Source organism: Frieseomelitta varia, unplaced genomic scaffold, assembly GCF_011392965.1.
Source record: "Frieseomelitta varia isolate USP_RPSP 00005682 unplaced genomic scaffold, Fvar_1.2 scaffold_751, whole genome shotgun sequence".
NCBI lineage: Eukaryota > Metazoa > Arthropoda > Insecta > Hymenoptera > Apidae > Frieseomelitta > Frieseomelitta varia.
In genome coordinates, this window is record NW_025110536.1 from 350,951 (window position 1) to 371,068 (window position 20,118).

General features: G+C 34.2%; 1 protein-coding gene across 1 annotated transcript in view; it reads left to right on the forward strand.

Moving 5' to 3' along the window:
- The window catches only part of LOC122535675 (A disintegrin and metalloproteinase with thrombospondin motifs 7-like), a 44,689-nt gene extending 31,730 nt beyond the window's left edge, over positions 1-12,959 (forward strand). The window contains exons 6-19 of the mRNA XM_043667410.1: positions 93-379; positions 951-1,075; positions 1,142-1,291; positions 1,445-1,591; positions 1,667-1,817; positions 2,813-2,914; positions 3,344-3,553; positions 5,334-5,576; positions 7,495-7,558; positions 8,395-8,480; positions 8,603-8,746; positions 9,376-9,494; positions 10,266-10,435; positions 12,215-12,959. Of these exons, the coding sequence (XP_043523345.1) occupies positions 93-379; positions 951-1,075; positions 1,142-1,291; positions 1,445-1,591; positions 1,667-1,817; positions 2,813-2,914; positions 3,344-3,553; positions 5,334-5,576; positions 7,495-7,558; positions 8,395-8,480; positions 8,603-8,746; positions 9,376-9,494; positions 10,266-10,435; positions 12,215-12,810 (2,594 nt within the window). The 3' untranslated portion in view covers positions 12,811-12,959. The remainder of the gene's footprint in view (positions 1-92; positions 380-950; positions 1,076-1,141; positions 1,292-1,444; positions 1,592-1,666; positions 1,818-2,812; positions 2,915-3,343; positions 3,554-5,333; positions 5,577-7,494; positions 7,559-8,394; positions 8,481-8,602; positions 8,747-9,375; positions 9,495-10,265; positions 10,436-12,214) is intronic.
- The last annotated feature ends 7,159 nt before the right edge of the window (positions 12,960-20,118 follow it).

Below are 20,118 nucleotides of genomic sequence, written 5' to 3' on the forward strand. Positions count from 1 at the left end.
ATATTAGATTTTGAACGAACTATCAAATATTAGAAAAAAATTTCTTTATTAGCTTGATTTTACAAGGTAGAATACGAGCTTTTTGTGTGCAGATAATTGGGAGGCCGCATGGGCGGAACAGTTGGCCAAACGAGAAAAGCGACTGATGGAGGAAAACCTTGACAAGGCAACTTCCTATTCACACAGTATCCATCGCTTTCTAGAGATTGGATTGATCGCCGACAGAAGGTTCCTCGATTTTTACAACAATAGCAACTACGAACAGTATCTGTTGACTATCATGAACATGGTGTCGGATCTTTATCACGACGGATCTGTCGGCAATCAAATAGACGTAGTCATCGTTCGCATAATATATTTGGAGAAGGAAAAGGAAGAGGTAACACGAAACTAGTTACAGCGGTATTTTAATAATTAATCTACACGGAATGAAGGATATGATAGACCTGATTGATCTTTCTTTAAACGCGGCAAAGAGCATACACTTCCGACTGTTAACTCTAAACGATTGATACTGTTTCCAAATTCTTATGACGATGTAGAAGTACGTGAGATTAGTTAATTCACATTCTTATTGGCAAGAATTTTAGCTTTTGTGAAAAAGATATGAATTGTTCATTACTGAAAATTAGGAACATTTCTGTAATTTACTAGTCTTAACATGAACGGTAATAAGAAACTGTGCAAAACTTATGGTTACTAGTTACATGTAGATTAATATTGGGATACCAATCTCAAATATTATGTTTTATGTAACTATGTAAGAAACAAAAAAAAAAAAGCCTATCCTTCCAATATAAAAGAATATAAAAGTGATTGAACAGTTATTTAAATAATCGGAAAGAAACAAAACAACTGGCATCACAAAACGTAGTCTCGTTTTCTTAATTCTATTCGCACAGAGTCATAGATAATCGAGGTATTTTATTCGAGAGATGGTTTTCTCGTAGATAGATTTGATGATTAGTCCCAAAGCGGAAACAACGTTGGCGAGTTTTACCAAGTGGGCTCAAAAGATGAACCCTAAGGATCACACTCACCCAAACCATTTCGACATAGCGGTTCTCGTAACTAGGTAAAATTTTACCGTGTCAAGAATAGAGAACAACCACGACAGGAAATCGTGATCGCGGGTTTTCAGATACGACATTTGCTCGGAAACGGCGACACATTGCAACCTGTTGGGTCTGGCATACGTCGGGACTGCTTGCGATCCTGAGAAAGCAGCCTGCATCACTGAAGACACCGGCCTACTGCTTGGAGTCGTAATTGCCCATGAAGTTGGTCACGTGTACTGTCCATGCACGTTTCTTTGGCAATCTTGAATGTTGTAACCTATAACAAATGATCTGAGATGTTCAAAATAATTTAGCTTTCTTTTTGGTTTTTGAATAAACGCGTAGTTTAGTTTTGAATAAATGCAGCAGAAGGTATGATTCTTCAGGATGGGCTGTTCGCACGATGAGGTGAACATCAGTGGCTGTGAATCCAAAGACAAGGACGGCAGTTATTTCGTCATGTCACCGATTGTCAACATCCATACGTACAGATGGTCGCCATGCAGCAGAAGATACATCACCAACTTGCTCGAGTTAGCTTCCCTCCCAATCTGTTTTATTTCACTTTGCTCTGTCGCCAGTCGAAAGCTTCGTATCTGATTGTTTAGAACCGGCTTGGGCGAGTGCTTGATTAACGATCCACGAAATCCACCAGAGAAATTCAAGTATCCGGGCATGTTAGCCGGTGCGATGTACGACGGTAATTTTCAATGTGACATGAGCATGCCTGGATCGAAGATCTGTCCCGGTAATGCAGGGGTAATTTCGCTATTTTCTCTTACTATCTTTTTTTTTCTTCTTCTTATAGGTTATTTGATTATTCTTCACAGATCAAAGTAATTAACTCCATTTTTTGAATATTTTTAAATTTTATTAGTCAATGCTTCGAACTTTTATGTGAAATAAATTTCCTTAATAATCAGGCTTGGTAGCATTAAATAACAAAAATTGCAAATGCACATTTTGGATGTATGAAATAAAATTTCACGAGGAATTTTAAAAAAGAATATATACTATTTTATTAATTTCCTTATTTTGTGGAGTTAATTGATTTGGCAAATGAGTGACTCATTTATAGGACACAGGATGAATTGGAAGAATCTTTACGACATTTTATGATTACAGAAATTTTTAAAATATTAAAAACAGATATCTTAATCGCTCTAATATCTCAATAAAAAACAGATACATTTATTGTCCTTACAAAATAAATTTTCCATCCTAAACTATTTCTTCATTACTTATATTGATAAATATCGTCTATTGTTTTCGTCAATATCTTAGTAGATATTCTAGATATAGTTAGTACCGTATGGTTGGCCAAGACAAGATTAGAGATCAAAATTAAATTGGACAGTCTCATTTGAAATACATATATTTTATATATATTTGTACATATTTAAACACTAAATCGAAAATAAATTACATGTATTCGAGACATAGCAATTCTGCTTCTGAAACAGTTTCGCAAGTATTCAAAAAATAATTTGAATAGAAACGCTACGTACTATTTCTTCTTTTTAAATCAATTTATCTAGGAATTGCGATCGAATCGTTTTTCAAGTCAACGAATCCGTATCAAATACGTTTACCTTTGAAACGACTCGATTATCCTCGCGTGGAATACATCGAATGGGACATAGCTTGCTCACAGTGAATGTCACTCCGCGTTTTATATATTTCGTCAAGCTGTTGTCGAAGAATAATTTGATTGTTTCTGTTTCCATTGTAAACGAACGTTCTATATGTTTCAGCTAAATGCAATGTGCGAGATGCTGTGGTGTGCGGTGGCGAATACAACTTGTTACACCAAAGGGTCAGCCATGGCCGAAGGATCAAAATGCGGAGAGAACATGGTTTGTTGAATAGATTCGCCGAGAACAAAGCGCAGTTCTACATCTAGTATCAATTTATGCATTTCGCTACGAATATTAACACGCGTTAAACGTCTTTTTAGCTGATCCTTTGCTCGCGTTGCTATTCTGGTCCATTTCTTTGACCCGTGGTAGTAGACACGCGAGACTTTTACGAAAGTATCCACGTGGGATGCTCGTAAAGACAAACGTAATAACATTCTAATTTCAAATGTGAAATAGAACATTAAGCAACACATTTCATTGTAGATCCACTTGGATCCAACAGTTACTGTTTTAAAATCATTCGCCATTCGAGAGTTAATATCAGCCACGTTTCACTTCGCGAAATTTTTCGTAAAAATATCACGCGAAAGGCGTACCGCGACGAAATCAGCGGAAGAATAAAAGGAACTGGTTTTTTTTTTTCAGTGGTGCATTCACAAGAAATGCGTGCCCATAGGCACCAGACCGGCGGCGGTGCACGGTGGCTGGGGCAAATGGGGTCCCATGAACAGTTGCAGCAGAACCTGCGGCGGTGGTCTGAAATACGCTGAGAGGGAATGTGACAATCCGCCGCCAGCCAACAATGGCAGATATTGCTTGGGAGAGAGGAAGAGGTTTACCCTTTGCAACACCATGGTAAATTCCACTGTCTTTCTGTAGTTGTCCACCTCTACGAGACTATTTCGGCGGTTCCTCGAATTTCATTTCTTCTCTTCCTTATTTCTTTCTTATTCTCCTTTTCTTTATGCTTCCTTGCTATCTTTCATTTTAAATTGTGTACAGAGGATACTTTTTTTTACATTTCTCTTTTCTTTTTTTGTTTGTTTTTTGTTTCAAAACGAGGAAAGATATTTGGATATCTGAAATTATTATATATATTATACGTATTTTATGTAATTGTGAAAAGAATTTGTTAAAATACGAGATACAAGATTTTACTAAAAAACAATAGTATTTGAATATTTACTTTAACATTTTATTTTCATTTTATTCCTGTATTGTAAATTAACAGTGTACTGAGAGGCAATTCTATATTATTATGATTATAATATTTGTCAAGTCTAAAATGAATCTGTAAATGTATAAAGAAGTTAGAAAATATTTCTTGCAAAATTAGTGTATTTATTTGCAAAATCCATGTTAGAGTTTGCGAGCTAAGTGTTTAGACAGCTTTCGTATACTTAAGTCACTTCCGACTTAGGTCTAGCTGGCAAAGGAGTATTTTAATTGCGTTCTCTATAGGAGCAATTTTAATTTAAAGTTTCCTTCAGCCTAAACTCTGCAACCTAGTTTCATGGAAATCTAGTTAGATGTGCAAGATCGCGTGCACTCGTGTATGCATGTCTGCGTACTTATTTGATCGTAAGCCATGATGGCATCCTTATTTTCTTCACATATATATAAAATAACCTATTTTTAGAAACCAAATATACATAATTTCCTATTTTATAAGATCGTATAATCATCTTGGTTTAACGTTAAAAATTTTCTAGGAGAAAGTGAAGAAGAAATAAATTAAATGTTAAAATGGTAAGATTAACCCTGTGAAATGAGAATTTCATTTATTTACAGAAACAGATAGAAAACTATTCTATGTGTTTTATTTATGGATTCTTTTAATTAATTTATACATTTTAATATTTTCCATTTCTTGGAAAATATTTTTAAAATATTAAATGTATGTTTCCAGTAATTTGGAAGATATTTCTAAATACGTATAAACTTATATCTGTGAAACAATCTTAAGATCGTTTTGATCATTCGTGGTTTATTAACATCGGACTTGCAAACATGAGCAAATTTTTTCTTTATTGTTAAATTACTTCTTTAATCGATAACTGAACTCTGTTTCATATGCACCAATCTAATTTTGTTTTGGTAGTATAAATTTAATGAATAATAAATTTTGTTTAACTGGGCTATGATCCTCGAATTTTAGATTCAGTTTGGCAAACAAAACGTTTTAGAAAGACGTTCAATAATCAATGAATTACACGTAATAATATAAGAATATTTTACTTAAACTTGAGATATTTTTCGAGAAATATAAGAGAGTTGAAAATGATCGAAAGGATCAAACAAGCATTACATATATTTAACAATTGCCTAATTACTAAACTAAACAATAAATACTTTATTTAATAATTTCTCTCGTTCGATACAATTATATCATTCGTCATAGTAAAAGCGGTAAGCATACAAAATAAAACTTTCAAATTATACAACGTTATAAAGGGTTAAACCTGTCAAAGAATTTTATTTTATTGACATTCCATCTGTCTCGCATCATTAATCATTTCCTATTCAACTTTTGACGTTTTCTGTTGATGCATCATGCCGTTTTCATTGCGTGATAAAACACGAACAGCAGCGAACGTGTCTCTTTCATGAAAAACGACAATGTCTTATTTTGCAGCCCTGCGACTATAAGAAACCGTCGTTTCGCCAAGTGCAGTGCAGTATATTTAACGATCAAGATATCCTGTCCGACGGCAAACATAACTGGACCGCGTATCCCATCCATGATGCGACGATCGATCCATGCGAATTGTACTGCATCAATGAAAACTTCGTATACACCAAGCTCCAACCTTCGGCGAATGATTCCACTCCGTGCAAGGGTGGTACCAATAACATATGCATCGGTGGTAAATGCAGGGTAAGTAAATAGTTACCATGAAGTAGAGTCTAAATAGAGATTTGTTTCATCTATTAATATTGCTTTGAATATTGTACGCATTTTTACACATTCAACACATTCTACGTACTTTTGAATCTTTGATTTTGTAAATTCACAAGTGCATTAGTTATTACCTTCGTTTCTTGCTTGCTTTTGACATTCTTTGTTTGTTGACATGGTTATTTTTTGAAAGAAATTAACTGGAAATTTTGAAATAGAAAGAGTTCATTTATTAGTGGAGTATAATTAAAGTTTTCTTTAGAGATAAGTACAAATAGATAATATTATTAGTGTAATATAAATCTTTGATTTTGTAAATTCACAAATGCATTAGTTATTACCTTCGTTTCTTGCTTGCTTTTGGCATTCTTTGTTTGTTGATTTGGTTATTTTGAAAGAAATTAACTGAAAATTTTGAAATAGAAAGAGTTCATTTATTAGTGGAGTATAATTAAAGTTTTCCTTAAAGATAAATAATAGACAATATTATTAGTGTAATACAATATATATAATAATGTAATGTTTAATTAGAAACACAGTTCTTCTATCTTATCTTGGTGATTTCTTGTAATAATTACACAGTGTTTCATTAATTTTAACAAATACTAATATCGAATAATCATAAACATCACTAATCATTACAAACATCAATCGTTCATTATAACCGTTCAAAAATTAATGTTCCAAGATTTTGCAAGACTTTTCAATTAAATTCCAGTAATATTTTTCAGTCTGATATTTTCCTGCGGAATCTCAGAACGCCGTATTTTACTTCGGGAGCAAACATGAAAAATGGAAGAATTCAGACGTACCTTCGCAGATAAAGCATATTTTTCATTGCTAATTTTTCTGACAGATTTGCAATTCCTAGATCGGCGTAGATTAAGACAGAGAGAAAGAGCCTGCGAATTCATTTGCAAAGTAAAATGCCGGACGCTGGGAAGTATTTCAGCAACGCAAATTAAATCAGGAAAGAGGAAGGCATACTCGCGTGATCTGCAACGAAAGAGCGAAGGCGTTTCGCTGAGGAAGAACGGAGAGATGCCTCCGATTCGAAATTATTCCTTTCATACCGTTCGCGTTCATAAGTTTCGTGATGAATCTTCAGCACACCTTTCATTACCTTTCTATTAACAACGTTTCGTGAACAAAAAACGTTTCTACAGTTCGTGGGGCAGAAATTTTGATTGCATATTTAATTGAAATCACCAGTTATTTATAGACTCCAGTAGATCTATTAGTTATAGATAAACTGCGAATATTTATACAATTTTATATTTTCATGAACGTATAAAAGTGAAATTTAAGCTTTGTTTTCTACATTAAATATCGTAATGAGAGCTCCACTTTGAGTATCTAATATAGTTTTATATTCTATATAAATATATTATTATTAATTTTATATATTATATAAATAAATTTATATTATTTTGTAAATTCTTACATCCTCAAATTTATCAAAAATACATAAATATTCGCAGCCTGATTGTAAATTCATCATTATTTTGTCTGATGAAGTCTGAAAGACTATCAAATCATAATGATTTTAATATTCAAAGTATTATTACATAATTTGATAGTCTGTGACTTTAATTGTTATAAATAGAATGTGTTATGAAACGAAGGATCACAAAAAATGGACATTTCTTATTTTCTCCTGTTAATATATAGTATAATAACGTACATTATTAAAATAACTATACTAAGAGAAGGAAACGAAGAATGTCCATCTTTTTGTGATCTATTGGTTTAGATTAGCTACATTTTATATATTACTAATAACAATACTTATAAAAAAAGCAACGTGATATCAGACAACGTACATATAATTAAGACTATATGTTAATACCTAGGTAAACAGAATCTTTAAAAACGTGAGAAATATGATATTTTTTAGAAAGTCGGTTGCGACTGGGTGTTGGGTTCGGATGCGATCTACGACAGGTGCGGGATTTGCAAAGGTGACGGCACGAAGTGCATGCCGATAGAAGGTTTCTTCAATGCCTCGGGTTTCGATGACCGTAAATTATACATTACATAATATCATACATTATTAAAGGAGATTATAGAGATATTTTTATCACAAACCTTTCTCTTCTGAACAATCAATATATAAATTTGCATAAGCGTCCACGGAAATACAAAATTGAAATAACTTGAAGTACAACTTAAAGTGCAACAGTAAGGGAAATTAATAATCGTAAGATTCTGCTTTCTAGTATATACGAAGGTAGTTACTTTCCCTAAGGGTGCGCGAAGTATACACGTAGCGGAACTGAAGCCCCATAGAAACTCACTAGCGATGAGGCTCGAGCATAGTAACACCTATTGTTTAAACGCAGACAAGTAATTACTTATATTGTTACTACAAAATAAATTATGTTACGACTATTATACTCTGAAATTAATGTTACATTGCTGGATTCAAGCGAAAACGCTAAGTATCATAATATCAAAAAAATTTAAATTTATGCACTAATCCATTAAGCACCGGTATTGTATAATTTGCGTTAATAAATTTTATTATTGGGATTATGGAAAGAATATCTAAGAGTTTATTTAATATTTTTCTTTTGAATTTTTTGAAATTTCAAGAATATTAATATTTAAATTATGTGCCAAACAACATAAAATTTTTGATATTTGTCCTTGTATTTTAAAGTTAGCGTTTAACTGCAAATGGGAAAGGTTTAACATTTTTCTTATTCTTAACGAATAAATTAGATTCATTATTCAGGAAAGAATTTTTTTTACGATCATAGATTTATAAGCAGAAGTGGTGATTATGAATGTGCAGGCGCCTCTATTGTATACATGTATCCTGAGCCACGGAGAGAAGAAATTCAAATAAAGGGACCCATAGCGGAAGACATTCGATTAGAAGTACATATATATTAATTCCATACATAAAATATAATATATATAATATGTATATGTGGACTGTGCTCTCTCCTTGATATAATTTTTATTACATATTACATCATATTGTTATTACACTTTTTTAGTACATATTCTTCAAACGAAATGAAAATCCTGGGATCCGTTATGAGTATTATGTGCTATCAAGTGACCCATCGTATAAACCGAAATACTTATGGGATTTCATGGAATGGTCCGAGTGTAGTGTTAAATGCGGCGGTGGTACAATGGTAATTTGAATGTCTAAGTCGATTTATAGGAGAACCATTAACTCCGGAAACTGAATATGCATAACGCGGAAATAACTTGACGTAACGCTTATTTCCTTCGCAATAAATCTGTTCACGCATTCATAGGGTATTAGATTTTAATTGCAATTCCTAGATAATTAAAATGTGAGACATGCAAGAATTTCTGTGTTGCATATTCGCGACAAACATAATTCAAAAAATATGATTTTTGGGTTATCGCTATGGGAATGTTGCAGAGATATTTCCCAATTAATTATATATCTTTTTGTTTTTATAATTTGACCGATATTGTTCATTTCAGTTCACATAATGCGAAATCAAATTGTTTGCCTTCCAAAGAATATTATTAGAAATATTCATTAAAGAATATTATTAGAGATACTCATGAAAATATTCGAGCATGTACAGTAAATAATTATATAAAAATTTCATGAGATCAAGTTTAAAACAAATCTAAAAATATGTACAGAAATTACAAGATATTTAATACTCTTTACCTTGATATTTAATTATGTATTTCGAAAATAGCTTTCCACAATTTTTCTTGAAAAACATAAATATTTGAATAGTACCACTTTTGTCGTATGATATTATTTTCTTCGGTGTAGATATCAGAGGCAGCGTGTATCGAAGAACACGGTGGAAAAGTGAGTCCTACATTTTGCGAAGGCATACCACGACCAGATCCAAAAAGCAGAGTTTGCAACTCAGAGCCCTGTCTCGCGAAGTACGTGAACACATCTAAAACTATAGTTTATTTTATATGCAATTTTATATTTCTACGTGTTTCGCACGCGTCCTTTCTTATGCAATATCGAAGAAATATTAGAAAATAGCAAACGATAACAACAATTGCAAATATTTTACAATAATATTTATAAATATTCTGCAGGTAAAAATAAGTCAACGGGGGAGAAAATAACATTTTTTCACGTATGACTTCATTTTCGAGAAAATCGAAAGACTTGAAAATTTGTTGAAATATTACATATCTAAATTTGACTAATTCCGGACTAGATAGAAGTGAATTTTCATTTAACGATCAGTTTTCAAGACACTTTGAACATGTTTAGTTAATTGGCTTAGTATACTATACAAATATACTATACAAATTGTTAAATGTAAATTTCTAAGAAACGGAACGTCTTACGAATCAATTTTATTCTACATTTTTCAATTACTTTTGAATCACCCATAATCTAATTGTTATATTGAGTATCACAATGATTCAATAAAAAAGAAGCCTAGTACAAAAAATTATCTCGGTCATACCAAGAATAAATTTAATTAAAATTTATTTATATTTAATTTAAAATCCAGTACATACTACTAGGTTCGATACTATTGTTCTCTTGAAACTTTCAACAATATGTAAGTTTAATACTGTCGCTGCTTTAATTAAATTTAATTTCAACGATCGGGAAAGGATCGATGTTTTATGAGCTTCATTATTCGTTCAATGTTCGCGATCGCTATATGGAGATTGGAATTTCTCAAGGTGGCGAGTGAGCCAATGGAGCAAGTGCAGCGCCTGCGATAGAAAGAAAGGAAAAAGGCATCGTAAAGTGCAATGCGTGCGAGCTGCGGCTCGTGTTGGCCAGGACGACGTTCAGGCGAATCTGAACGCGTGCAAAGGTCGCGTGCCGAGACAGGAGGAAGAATGCATAGGTAAGCACGTCGACAGGAACTTTCCAATCTCTGTAATTTTTATTTATCAGAACTCTTTCCGTCTTATTCGTTCTGTAATTTGATTGCTTTTCTTCCTTTCCTCACTCTTAGGTTATTATCCTTAAACAGTAACCGGAAGTTTCGTCCTCTTATAATCAATCATTTTTAATCTTTAATGTCCGGCAAAAGTCAACTACGATTAAACCATTTTCCTATTAAAGCTTTGTGTCATTAGATGACATTTGACATACAGTAGAGCTTCCTTTGTCTTCGAATGTTCGAACATCCGAAAATTATATTACCAGAAAATGTTCAGTTTCCAAAATTTTGTTTCGACGATACAACATTCGGATATTAAGATATTCGAAAAATCTTATCGAACTTATCGAATAAGTCAAATACTTTAAATAATAGGAGTTCACATCTGACAGAATCCAGTCCACTGATTTTTCGTTTACATAAAATTCAAATAAACAATTCAACGAGCAAGAGTTGATTTCATTTGGTATCGTATTAAAATTCGATTCGAATAAACGGAGTTCGTGTAAATGGAATTTTACTATATTTCAAATGCAAAATGGGAAAACAATATATAATCCTACTCTTTATATTAGATATTGAAAATGAGCAGTTTTGTACTCAAATAATTATCCTACTAACTACTCTGTCATGTATTTCTATATCTTGTATATCATGTATTTCTATACTTTTTGAAACAATGAATTGTATCGTCACGTCTAATAAAATTGTTTTCCCGATACAACGAAAAATTTCGTCCTACCCAGTTAAATTCAATAGTACTTCAATAGTTTTTCAAATCGCAAGAACAATCAATCTTCCGTTAAACATGACCAATCATTGACAAGTTAATTAACACGTCACTCAGAGACGCGTAAATGGTCGTTCATGGACACAAAAATCGTACATCACTGAACAAGTTACTGTTTTAGCATTCCGTTTCAATCATTTATCCAAAACTGCGTCTTGACACTGATACTGACAATGAGCAACGAGTTTCCCCAATAAATTGCTACCGTCAGTCGCACTTTTATAGACTGTATAACATACAGCACGTTGATAAATATCACGTAGTGAAATATCACGTTTACAGTTGCGTCGTTGACGCTGATCGTGCTTCTTCAAAGTGTATAAACACTCTAGTGTTTATAATTTTCCTTCAGCGCTCTGCAGAGACTCGCTGTGTCCATATTATGTTTCTACGTACGAGTCGCGCGATGTTTGCACGCCGGTAAACGTTGATGCATGGCGTGGACGTCGCAGTAAAAGATTTACGATATAATGGAAATAAAATATTGACACTGTGGCGCGAGAGAGCGGAGAACGAGAGAGGTCGAAGGAAAAAACATTTGCTGTACAATATTAAAATTGTATCGTCGTTTCTTTTATTGCCGTTCTTCTTACAATTCCGACAATCACGTATGTATGTTTCTCGTCCGATCTGGAGCAAACTTTCTAGAATCTATCGTAAGTAACTAATAAGTGACTCTCGTAAAGTTTTCTGGACGAATCTGATCATGTTCAACTATAAATTATACTGTTCCTCAATGGTACTTCGGTGGTTCTACAATGAAATGTGTCCAAAATTTGTTTCATTTTCCAAAATTTTATTCTTCCAATTGAAAATCAACTGACACGACGAAGGAAAACAGTTTTCACGTTCGTATCGTCATGCTTAACACACAAAAGGCAAGAATCGCTCGATTGATTAAATCACAAGAATGAAAAATGTAAAATGTATCTTCGTTTCCTTGCTTGCAGGCAAAAGGCCGTGCAAGAAAATCTGTCGAAAAATGGCCCGAAACGCGAACGAAGAGGTGGTCGTTGAGCCCGAGAGGAAGCAATCACTGCATCCCGAGGAACGAGCTAAGATGGTCGATAAGTTCGTGGACTTGAGTTTGGCCCGGTATCTGGAAAAGTCGTACGGTGTCCCTCGCGAAGCTGAGGATTCGAGAACGGCTATTGACACGGCCGATTTCCGGCAGCTACTCCGCGAATGGTCGCTGGCCGACGAAGAGAAGAGGAAACGCGGTGCCTGCGACCGAAACGTGTCTACCCCAAAGCCTGGAACGATCATTAAAGACTCGGTGCCAGTCGAGGACGTGGTGTTGCTAGAGGCGCCTTACTTAGAAGAGAATCTGCAAACGAATTTGTCGGACAGAGCGTTTCAAGAAGTCGGTGATATCGTTGGTGGCAGTATCGACACTTCCAGGGTGAAGATGTATACAGGCACGAAGGCTGTCGAGATGATTGAAAGGCTGGAGGGGCGTAATCTTACCGGTCTTCCCCTCAAAAAAGAGAATTACAGCTACGCTGGATTATCTAAAATTGTCGACTTGGCGGACCAGCAAAAGTGAGACATGAATTCTTGAATTATCTAATATGGCATGTTTGGTACTTATAAAGGATAATTGTTAATCGATAGTTAGAGTGTTAGTGCATGCAAGTAGAAGTATGTAGTATTTAGAAGTATTGAGAAAATATAGATAAAGTCTTGTATTGTGATCTTTTTGTGTGATATATCAAGGCGATTCACTTTCAGTATTTTACTCTTTATGGGAAAGCACATTGGGGAACTCGTACACGTTGATTTTGATGAAATTTATATAAGTTATGGTTCTCGGTAAAATATTTGGTGACTGTTTTGGCGATTAATGCATTTCTAATAATTAAAATATGAAGTATTTCTAATAATCAGAAATTGAAAAGTTTTGGAACTTGATAACGAGCTTAAATTAAATTTAAATAATTAAAAATTAAAAATTAAAAATTTGATTTCTCTTATAGATTAATATTAATCTATCCTCATGTAAATTTGTACATAAACTTTTCCTAGAGAACTTTAATCTTCACCTTGTGTAAAAAAAATACGTGTCGTATATTTTATTATAACAGACGAGTTATTAATTAATACGTACAGGTTCCATATATTCCTTAGGACTGTTCAGAAGAATTTCTGTTTATATATATATATATAATTATATATTCTATATTATAATATATATATATATATTTTTTTTTTTCATAATTTTCTGAATTTATGGCTTAAGTGCTTCCCTTGCAAATATTAATTTAAATGACATTATTAATGCCTGTTCAAAAAGATGAATCTACCGTCGATGATACCTAAATCTTCTTAACAGTGTATAATCCCAGGATATTGAACGACACGGGACGAAATGAAAAACGACAGCCGATTATCGCATTTTTATAGTCGATAAATTAATATTTTTATAAATATTTTATTTTCTGCGCCGTCAGTCCAATCACTGTTACAGATTTAAAGCCACGATCCATCATTCCGTCCAGAGATCGCTGGTTTAATTGTTATATTTAAGAGGATACGACTTTCATATTGCCACACGATATTTAATGCACGATATGTCCGATGCAACTTTATTGATTGCAACTGAAACTTTTATCGAAGCACTTGCGTTACGCGGAGCAACATCTGTTATTTATTTATCGGGAACGTTGTTTCAAAGAAGCTTCAGCGTCTTCTTGAATTTTCCGTATATATCTGATCGCATCCATTCCAACTAAAGTAAATTTCGTGCTGTTGCCCGGTGGTTGAGGTTCGAAATCCTTGGGAAAATTGAGAGCATCGTTCGCCTCGTCTCGTTCAAAGATGATGGTGAGCGTTAAATTTTTAATATCTTCCGTGTCGACCACAACTTCGCCCTTCTTTACGTCGTCAACTTTCTTTGCTTCCTCTTCGTGCTTCGTCCGAGTTTCCAATTTCCTTTCAGAGAGACGTTCGCCGTCTGAATCACACGATAATTGCTTTCACTTTCGTGATCTTTTCAAGCTACGTATCAGACAAATAAACGAAAATGGGATAATTGCAAGCTCGAGCTAATCGATCGACGAACAAATGAAAATATACAAGAAAGATAACTATAAGTTAAGAAATGAAATTCTGTGAACGTCCCTGATGTTGGAATTTTCTAATAAATTATTATAAATACAATCGAATCCCGGTAAACCTCTGTTTTCTCATTTGAGACTTCGTTTTTGAAAATTTGTTAAGTATTCTTTGGCTAACATTGGAAATAAGTGAGAAACATAAAGTAAAATTTTTTCGTTCAATACCTCGCCGATAAAATAAATTTCCAACGTATTTAGTTAAGAATTGGAGTGGTACAGTGATAAATTTTCAAATTTATTTTTCTCTGTATTTTTATTTTGTAAGATATTATTTTACACGTGATTCAAGATTCTTAAACTGACTCTTTTGTCTTACTGGTTTAGAAATATATTTCTATATCTAATAATATCTAATAATAATCTGTATCTAATAATAATCACAATAATGCATATTTAATTACCAGAACAAGTTAAAGAACAATTAAGGATTTTCTTACCTTTCATTGTCGGATTATAAACTAATATAGGATACATAAATGCAAATATAGAAAATATGGAAATATAAAAAATATACAGAAAAAATATAGAAAATATCAAAAGTATTTGTCATACGTTTCACAGTGAAAGCTGTTTGTTTGATTTATGTTCACGGAAAATATAAAATTGCACAAAGAATTGTTGCCTGTTAACAATCTTCTTCACTTGAATGACAGAAAATCACTAATCATTATGAAGTGAGCAACGAACGTACAAAAAAAAATTAGGAAAGAAACATTCTTACACGAGTCGAGAAACTAACGATCGTAAAAACCATTCATTAGTCAAATGTTCGCTTATTAAACTTCTCTTACTCGGCAAGACGAAAGCTGTATAATTCGAAAGAAGATTTCTTCCCTTCCCTTGAGACTCGAGTTATCGATGTTCGACTCCATAATAGAATTAATCGAACAAAGTCACTGTTACAAATTGAATCATTTCAACGGGCTCGAGTGCTTGGTATATTCATCTTCGGCGATTGATTTAACGACGCTATTGATCGTTAGATTACCCGACAGAGTGGAAGCAGGACAGAGAGTAGATAGGTACTTTTGTTCCTTTGGTCGTGTTTTAGAACGTCGTCGTCCCGTTTCTCTCGATTGGCGCAGGATTCTCGTTCTTTCGGCTTCGGTCCTTGACAGTAGCTGTCAGCGATAATATCTACATCCTGCTCAGAATGGCCTTACAGGACTTACACATTTATTTGACGATTCGTCTCGCAGGATGTACAACCTTGCCAGTCACCGATCATCCATCTACGAACAATGTCGTTATCATTTCGGTAAATTAGGTTCAGGAACGTTCTCTCTTTAAACGAACACCTTTTATAACGTTGCGTTACGATTTTTTTCAATTTCTCTCTGGACGTTTAGCAATCACGCAGAGATTAGATAGAAAGAAAATCTATTGAAATGACTATTATATGGAAGTTTTGTGTAAAATTTTCATTGAAACCAAAGTGATTTATGAGACAGATATTGGTTTCGTTACGAGTGAAAGATTCATGGGTCATACATTTATATTACATTACATATTATATCGGTTCGATATTGAATTTTGCGCTGGCTTTGTAACACATATCTCTAAATAATATTGGTTCTGTAGAACTGGAATTGAAGCTGATATATTTACCCAAGTAAGAATCTTTTGTACTCATCATTATTTCAAGATGATTTCTTATAACTGGTTTGAGAATCGAAACGTGGACGTGTCACAGCCATCTCCAATTCCTTCTATCGTACGAATTTAGGTTTCTCAAATTTGCGCTCCGAAATTTATAATAATAATAGTGATATACAACAGTAATATAATAATATATAAAAAAATCGGCTTTTAAGTTAAGTTTTATTTTTACAAGTGTGCAAGCTTATTAATCCAACTAAAATTACTGAATCATCAATTGCTTGTGCGTATTCTAATAATAATTATAATAGTGCATATTTTTTAATACTCTAAGTATTAATATTTTACTAAATATATTGTATCCTTCAGCATGATGGCGACAACTATCCTGAACAATCTGTTCTGAATTACGTATTTCACGTTCATTATTAAACGCAATCTCATTTTATAATAATGTAGAAACCTAAATCTAAAAATGTAATATTTTTTTTCTGTTAGTTATCTTGTCATTTTCTTTCCTCCGCCCGTGTATAATATCGTAGTACAATAATAACGTGAGATAAATAAAATTTCCAGTAATTCTGCGACACTCATTCAGCATTTTTTTAATTAGAAAGTATCTAACGAACGTGTCGTTCTAACCTCAGCAGGCAGGATTTCACGTTTTCCTCCGGCCTGGGGATGCTTTTACAAAAACGTCTCGTCCACGATGCCGAGCGAGTTTCTCCAGGCAACGAGGTTTAGAAATCTGTTCACCGGGCCCGCAATTCGCGCTGCACTTCTCCCAGTCGACAAAGTCCCACGAGAATTCTGGCTTACGAGGGCTCTTTTCTTTCACGCCGTACGAATACCTCACCGTCACGTTTTCTTTCGGCAGAATCTATTCGATAAAACAACTTACTCGGTCAACGAAATTACGGCGAATATTTATATGCATATAGGCGGAACTACTTTTCCATATACAATGTCGAATAGTTGCTCGTCGAATGAAAGATGTTGCTTCGTTGGAAAACCCGATGTTTGTCTAAAGAATAACATTCACATTCATATTCATATTTATATGATATGACATTCAATTCATGTTGAATATTATATATAATATATTGTTACAACACTTATACGAACTTGTTTATGCGCACTTTGAAATCATTTATCACGTTATCATGATAACATTTCTGCGGATAATGATAAATGGCGTAGATCAAGCTGATAGCATTAAGTGAAACATCCTGTATAATAGTCGTCAACTTGTTTTCCTCAATGAGTTTTAAAATAAATGGAGATCAAATTGTTAAAGTTGTCAGTTAGATATGAAGTAACCGTAATTTCTTTTTCATAAAATATATTGTATTTATTGAATCCTATGTTATTTCATATCGTTTTGGATAAATGAGAATTTATTTTCTGACTTCTGTCAAAATTGAACTGTCATAACAAAGTGAAACTCTTATCGTACAACATCATCTCGAAAGAATTGACATAAAGCTAAAAATTCTGCAGATAAAAATTATATAAAAGTTCACAGTTTCGCTTGATATTTCGTATCTCTGTTTCATGAATTATCCACGAATAAGGATTCCCTTGCGATAACTAAATTTCATCCTCCGGAATTTGCTTCCGTAATTTCCACTGATAAAAAAAAAAGAGAAAGCCCGCCGAAATAGCGCACGTCGCGACAATTAAAATTAATGCAATACGACTGTTCGAGTCCCATCTTCCATTCGACGAATCATCGACAAACACCAAATAAATATCAAATAAGAATGTCGCGTGTTCGCGATAAATAAATTTACCCTCGACGTCCGGAATTTCCCGACCGGATGAAAAGAGAAATTAAATTGGCGTTTAAATCGCGACCTGCGATAGCAACGTTGCGACGAACGATTCGACCGGCAAGTGGAGAATGCTAATTAAATTTGAGCAACGTCCCCCGTTCGTCGTCGCCTGGTAACAGCGGAGATACAACGTTGAAACGTAACGTTCCTTCTAATGAACGGTTGGAAGGCACCACGCAGGTGGTGACGCAGGCATCGCGTAATGGCAATTAGGGGATTAGGCGGTTAGCTTGGCGTCGAAGATCTCTTCTTTATTAAGGGTGTTGCGCGACCCGATAAGAAGTGTCCAAGTCTGGACATCTTGCTCGAGATATCTTATCGATCTGCCAGGTCGGCTAATTAGCGGACAGCGTTCGTTATGTTTACCAGTATAAGCAGATCCTCCTTGACGGGTCCCGGTATGCTAAGAGTCTCCTGGCTCGGACTTATCGTTCCTAGCCACGCCCTCGAACATTCCTAAACGACCCCTGAAATAATCCGCAGATAATACCTTCGATGGTTTACTTGGCCAGTGGTGTTTGTTTATTTAGGAGTTTTGTTGGTTGAGAAGTTCTGTTGAAAGAGGCAAATTGGAAATGGAGAGAATTAAGCGTATAAAATGGCAGACACAGAGGCGGTGAGAGTATGTTTCAATCTAGGTGGCAAAATTCGTTACTCCCCGAACAAAATTTCACACAATTCTTCCGAGGCGAATTTTTACTCTCTTTGGACAACCTTTTGGAAATTTGATTTAAAAATTTGATTGGACAATACGATGAAGACGTTTGTCAAACGATGTGAAACTTTTTTTACATTTTTTTGAAAGTTTGGTAAAGGAATTTTGAGTGAAGATGAACGACCTAGTCTTTTTTTTATTTTATAGATAATGATAATATGTATTTATTATAGTGTATAGTAAATGGAACGAATTTTTTCGTTTTAATATTCATAAATATATATGCATGACGTAGAAATTGAAGTAGATCATTTGTTATAATGTTTGGTAGATGAAACAAATTTCAGGCAAACTTCAGTTCCATTTCTCTGATTATGTTTATAAAAATGTATAAATGCATGAAAATCCGCGGTCTATTCATCATAATGAAACTAATCTCAACGTAAAAAAAAAAGAATCGTACAAACGAACAAAAAGGAAATACCAACGTCGCCCGTTGAAATTAACAGAATAAATGGAACGCGACTTCGGCGTCACCTGCAGCTGGAAGATTAAATATGAAAACGTAAAACAACGTGTAATTACTTTTTACTTGACTATTGACTATGTAGTCGTGATATGAAATCTTCCATTTCCATATAAAACCTATACGGTGACAATATAATTTGTAACATTCAATCGTTTATTGAAATTTCTCGAACGTACCAATTAACGAGTCTCTGCTTGCTCTAATATTATTTACATACACATAGTCATCTATGACAGTGATCAAATACGGCGAAACAGGCGTGAAAAAAATATTTAACTTACGTTTGTACGTGCGTATGTTTTTTACCTAAAATGTACAAAAATATGCGCAAAATAGTTATTAGTAATTAGAGAGGATTCAATTCTTTAATAAAAATCAAATTACCCGTCTCTGGTCTGCACCATTATCCTGGATTTAGAGGGCTCGATCTCCTCCAACCGGACGTTGGTCGCGCCAACCGGAATATCCACCACTTTTCTTGGCTCTCTCCATTGAAAGTTTCCCCCCCGGTCTTGATCATTACAAGTTTCATACCATACGAGACGCGCGAGTATCGATTCCAAGGAATACGAGGATACGAGATTTATTCGTTGATGGAATATATCGGGGCCGATTCGAAAGCTGAGAGAACGGATGAAATTCCACGGGAAATACCTTGGAAACTTCTCGCACTTTTCACGGATCTAGTGCGTTTTATGCGCGCGGAATTTCAACTCTCCCATGTTTCCAACGTTTTATTTATCGCGATTAGAGATTCTCTCGCGTCTCACAACTCCCTACTCCCCACGATTTTTATATTAAATCAAACTTCCGGCACTTTCTTCCTTTCTTTCTTTTTTCATTCTAGACGTAGTCAAAGTATTCATCCGTACCATCTATTCCTTCCTTCGCTCTTGCGATTGTAACCTTCGCAAGTTGGGACCAATTTAGATTAATCTTCCGGCGATAGAAATGGCGGGACGTGGTGAACTCTCGGATTGAAAAAGTTGTTCCTTCAAAGCGACGAAAGTTATAAATAAGAATATACGACGTTTATGAAATGAAAGTCGAAAGTGTTCGTGATTACTACTAAATGTAAAAGGAAGACTGTGTCAAATATAAAAGGAAGGTTGCCAGAATG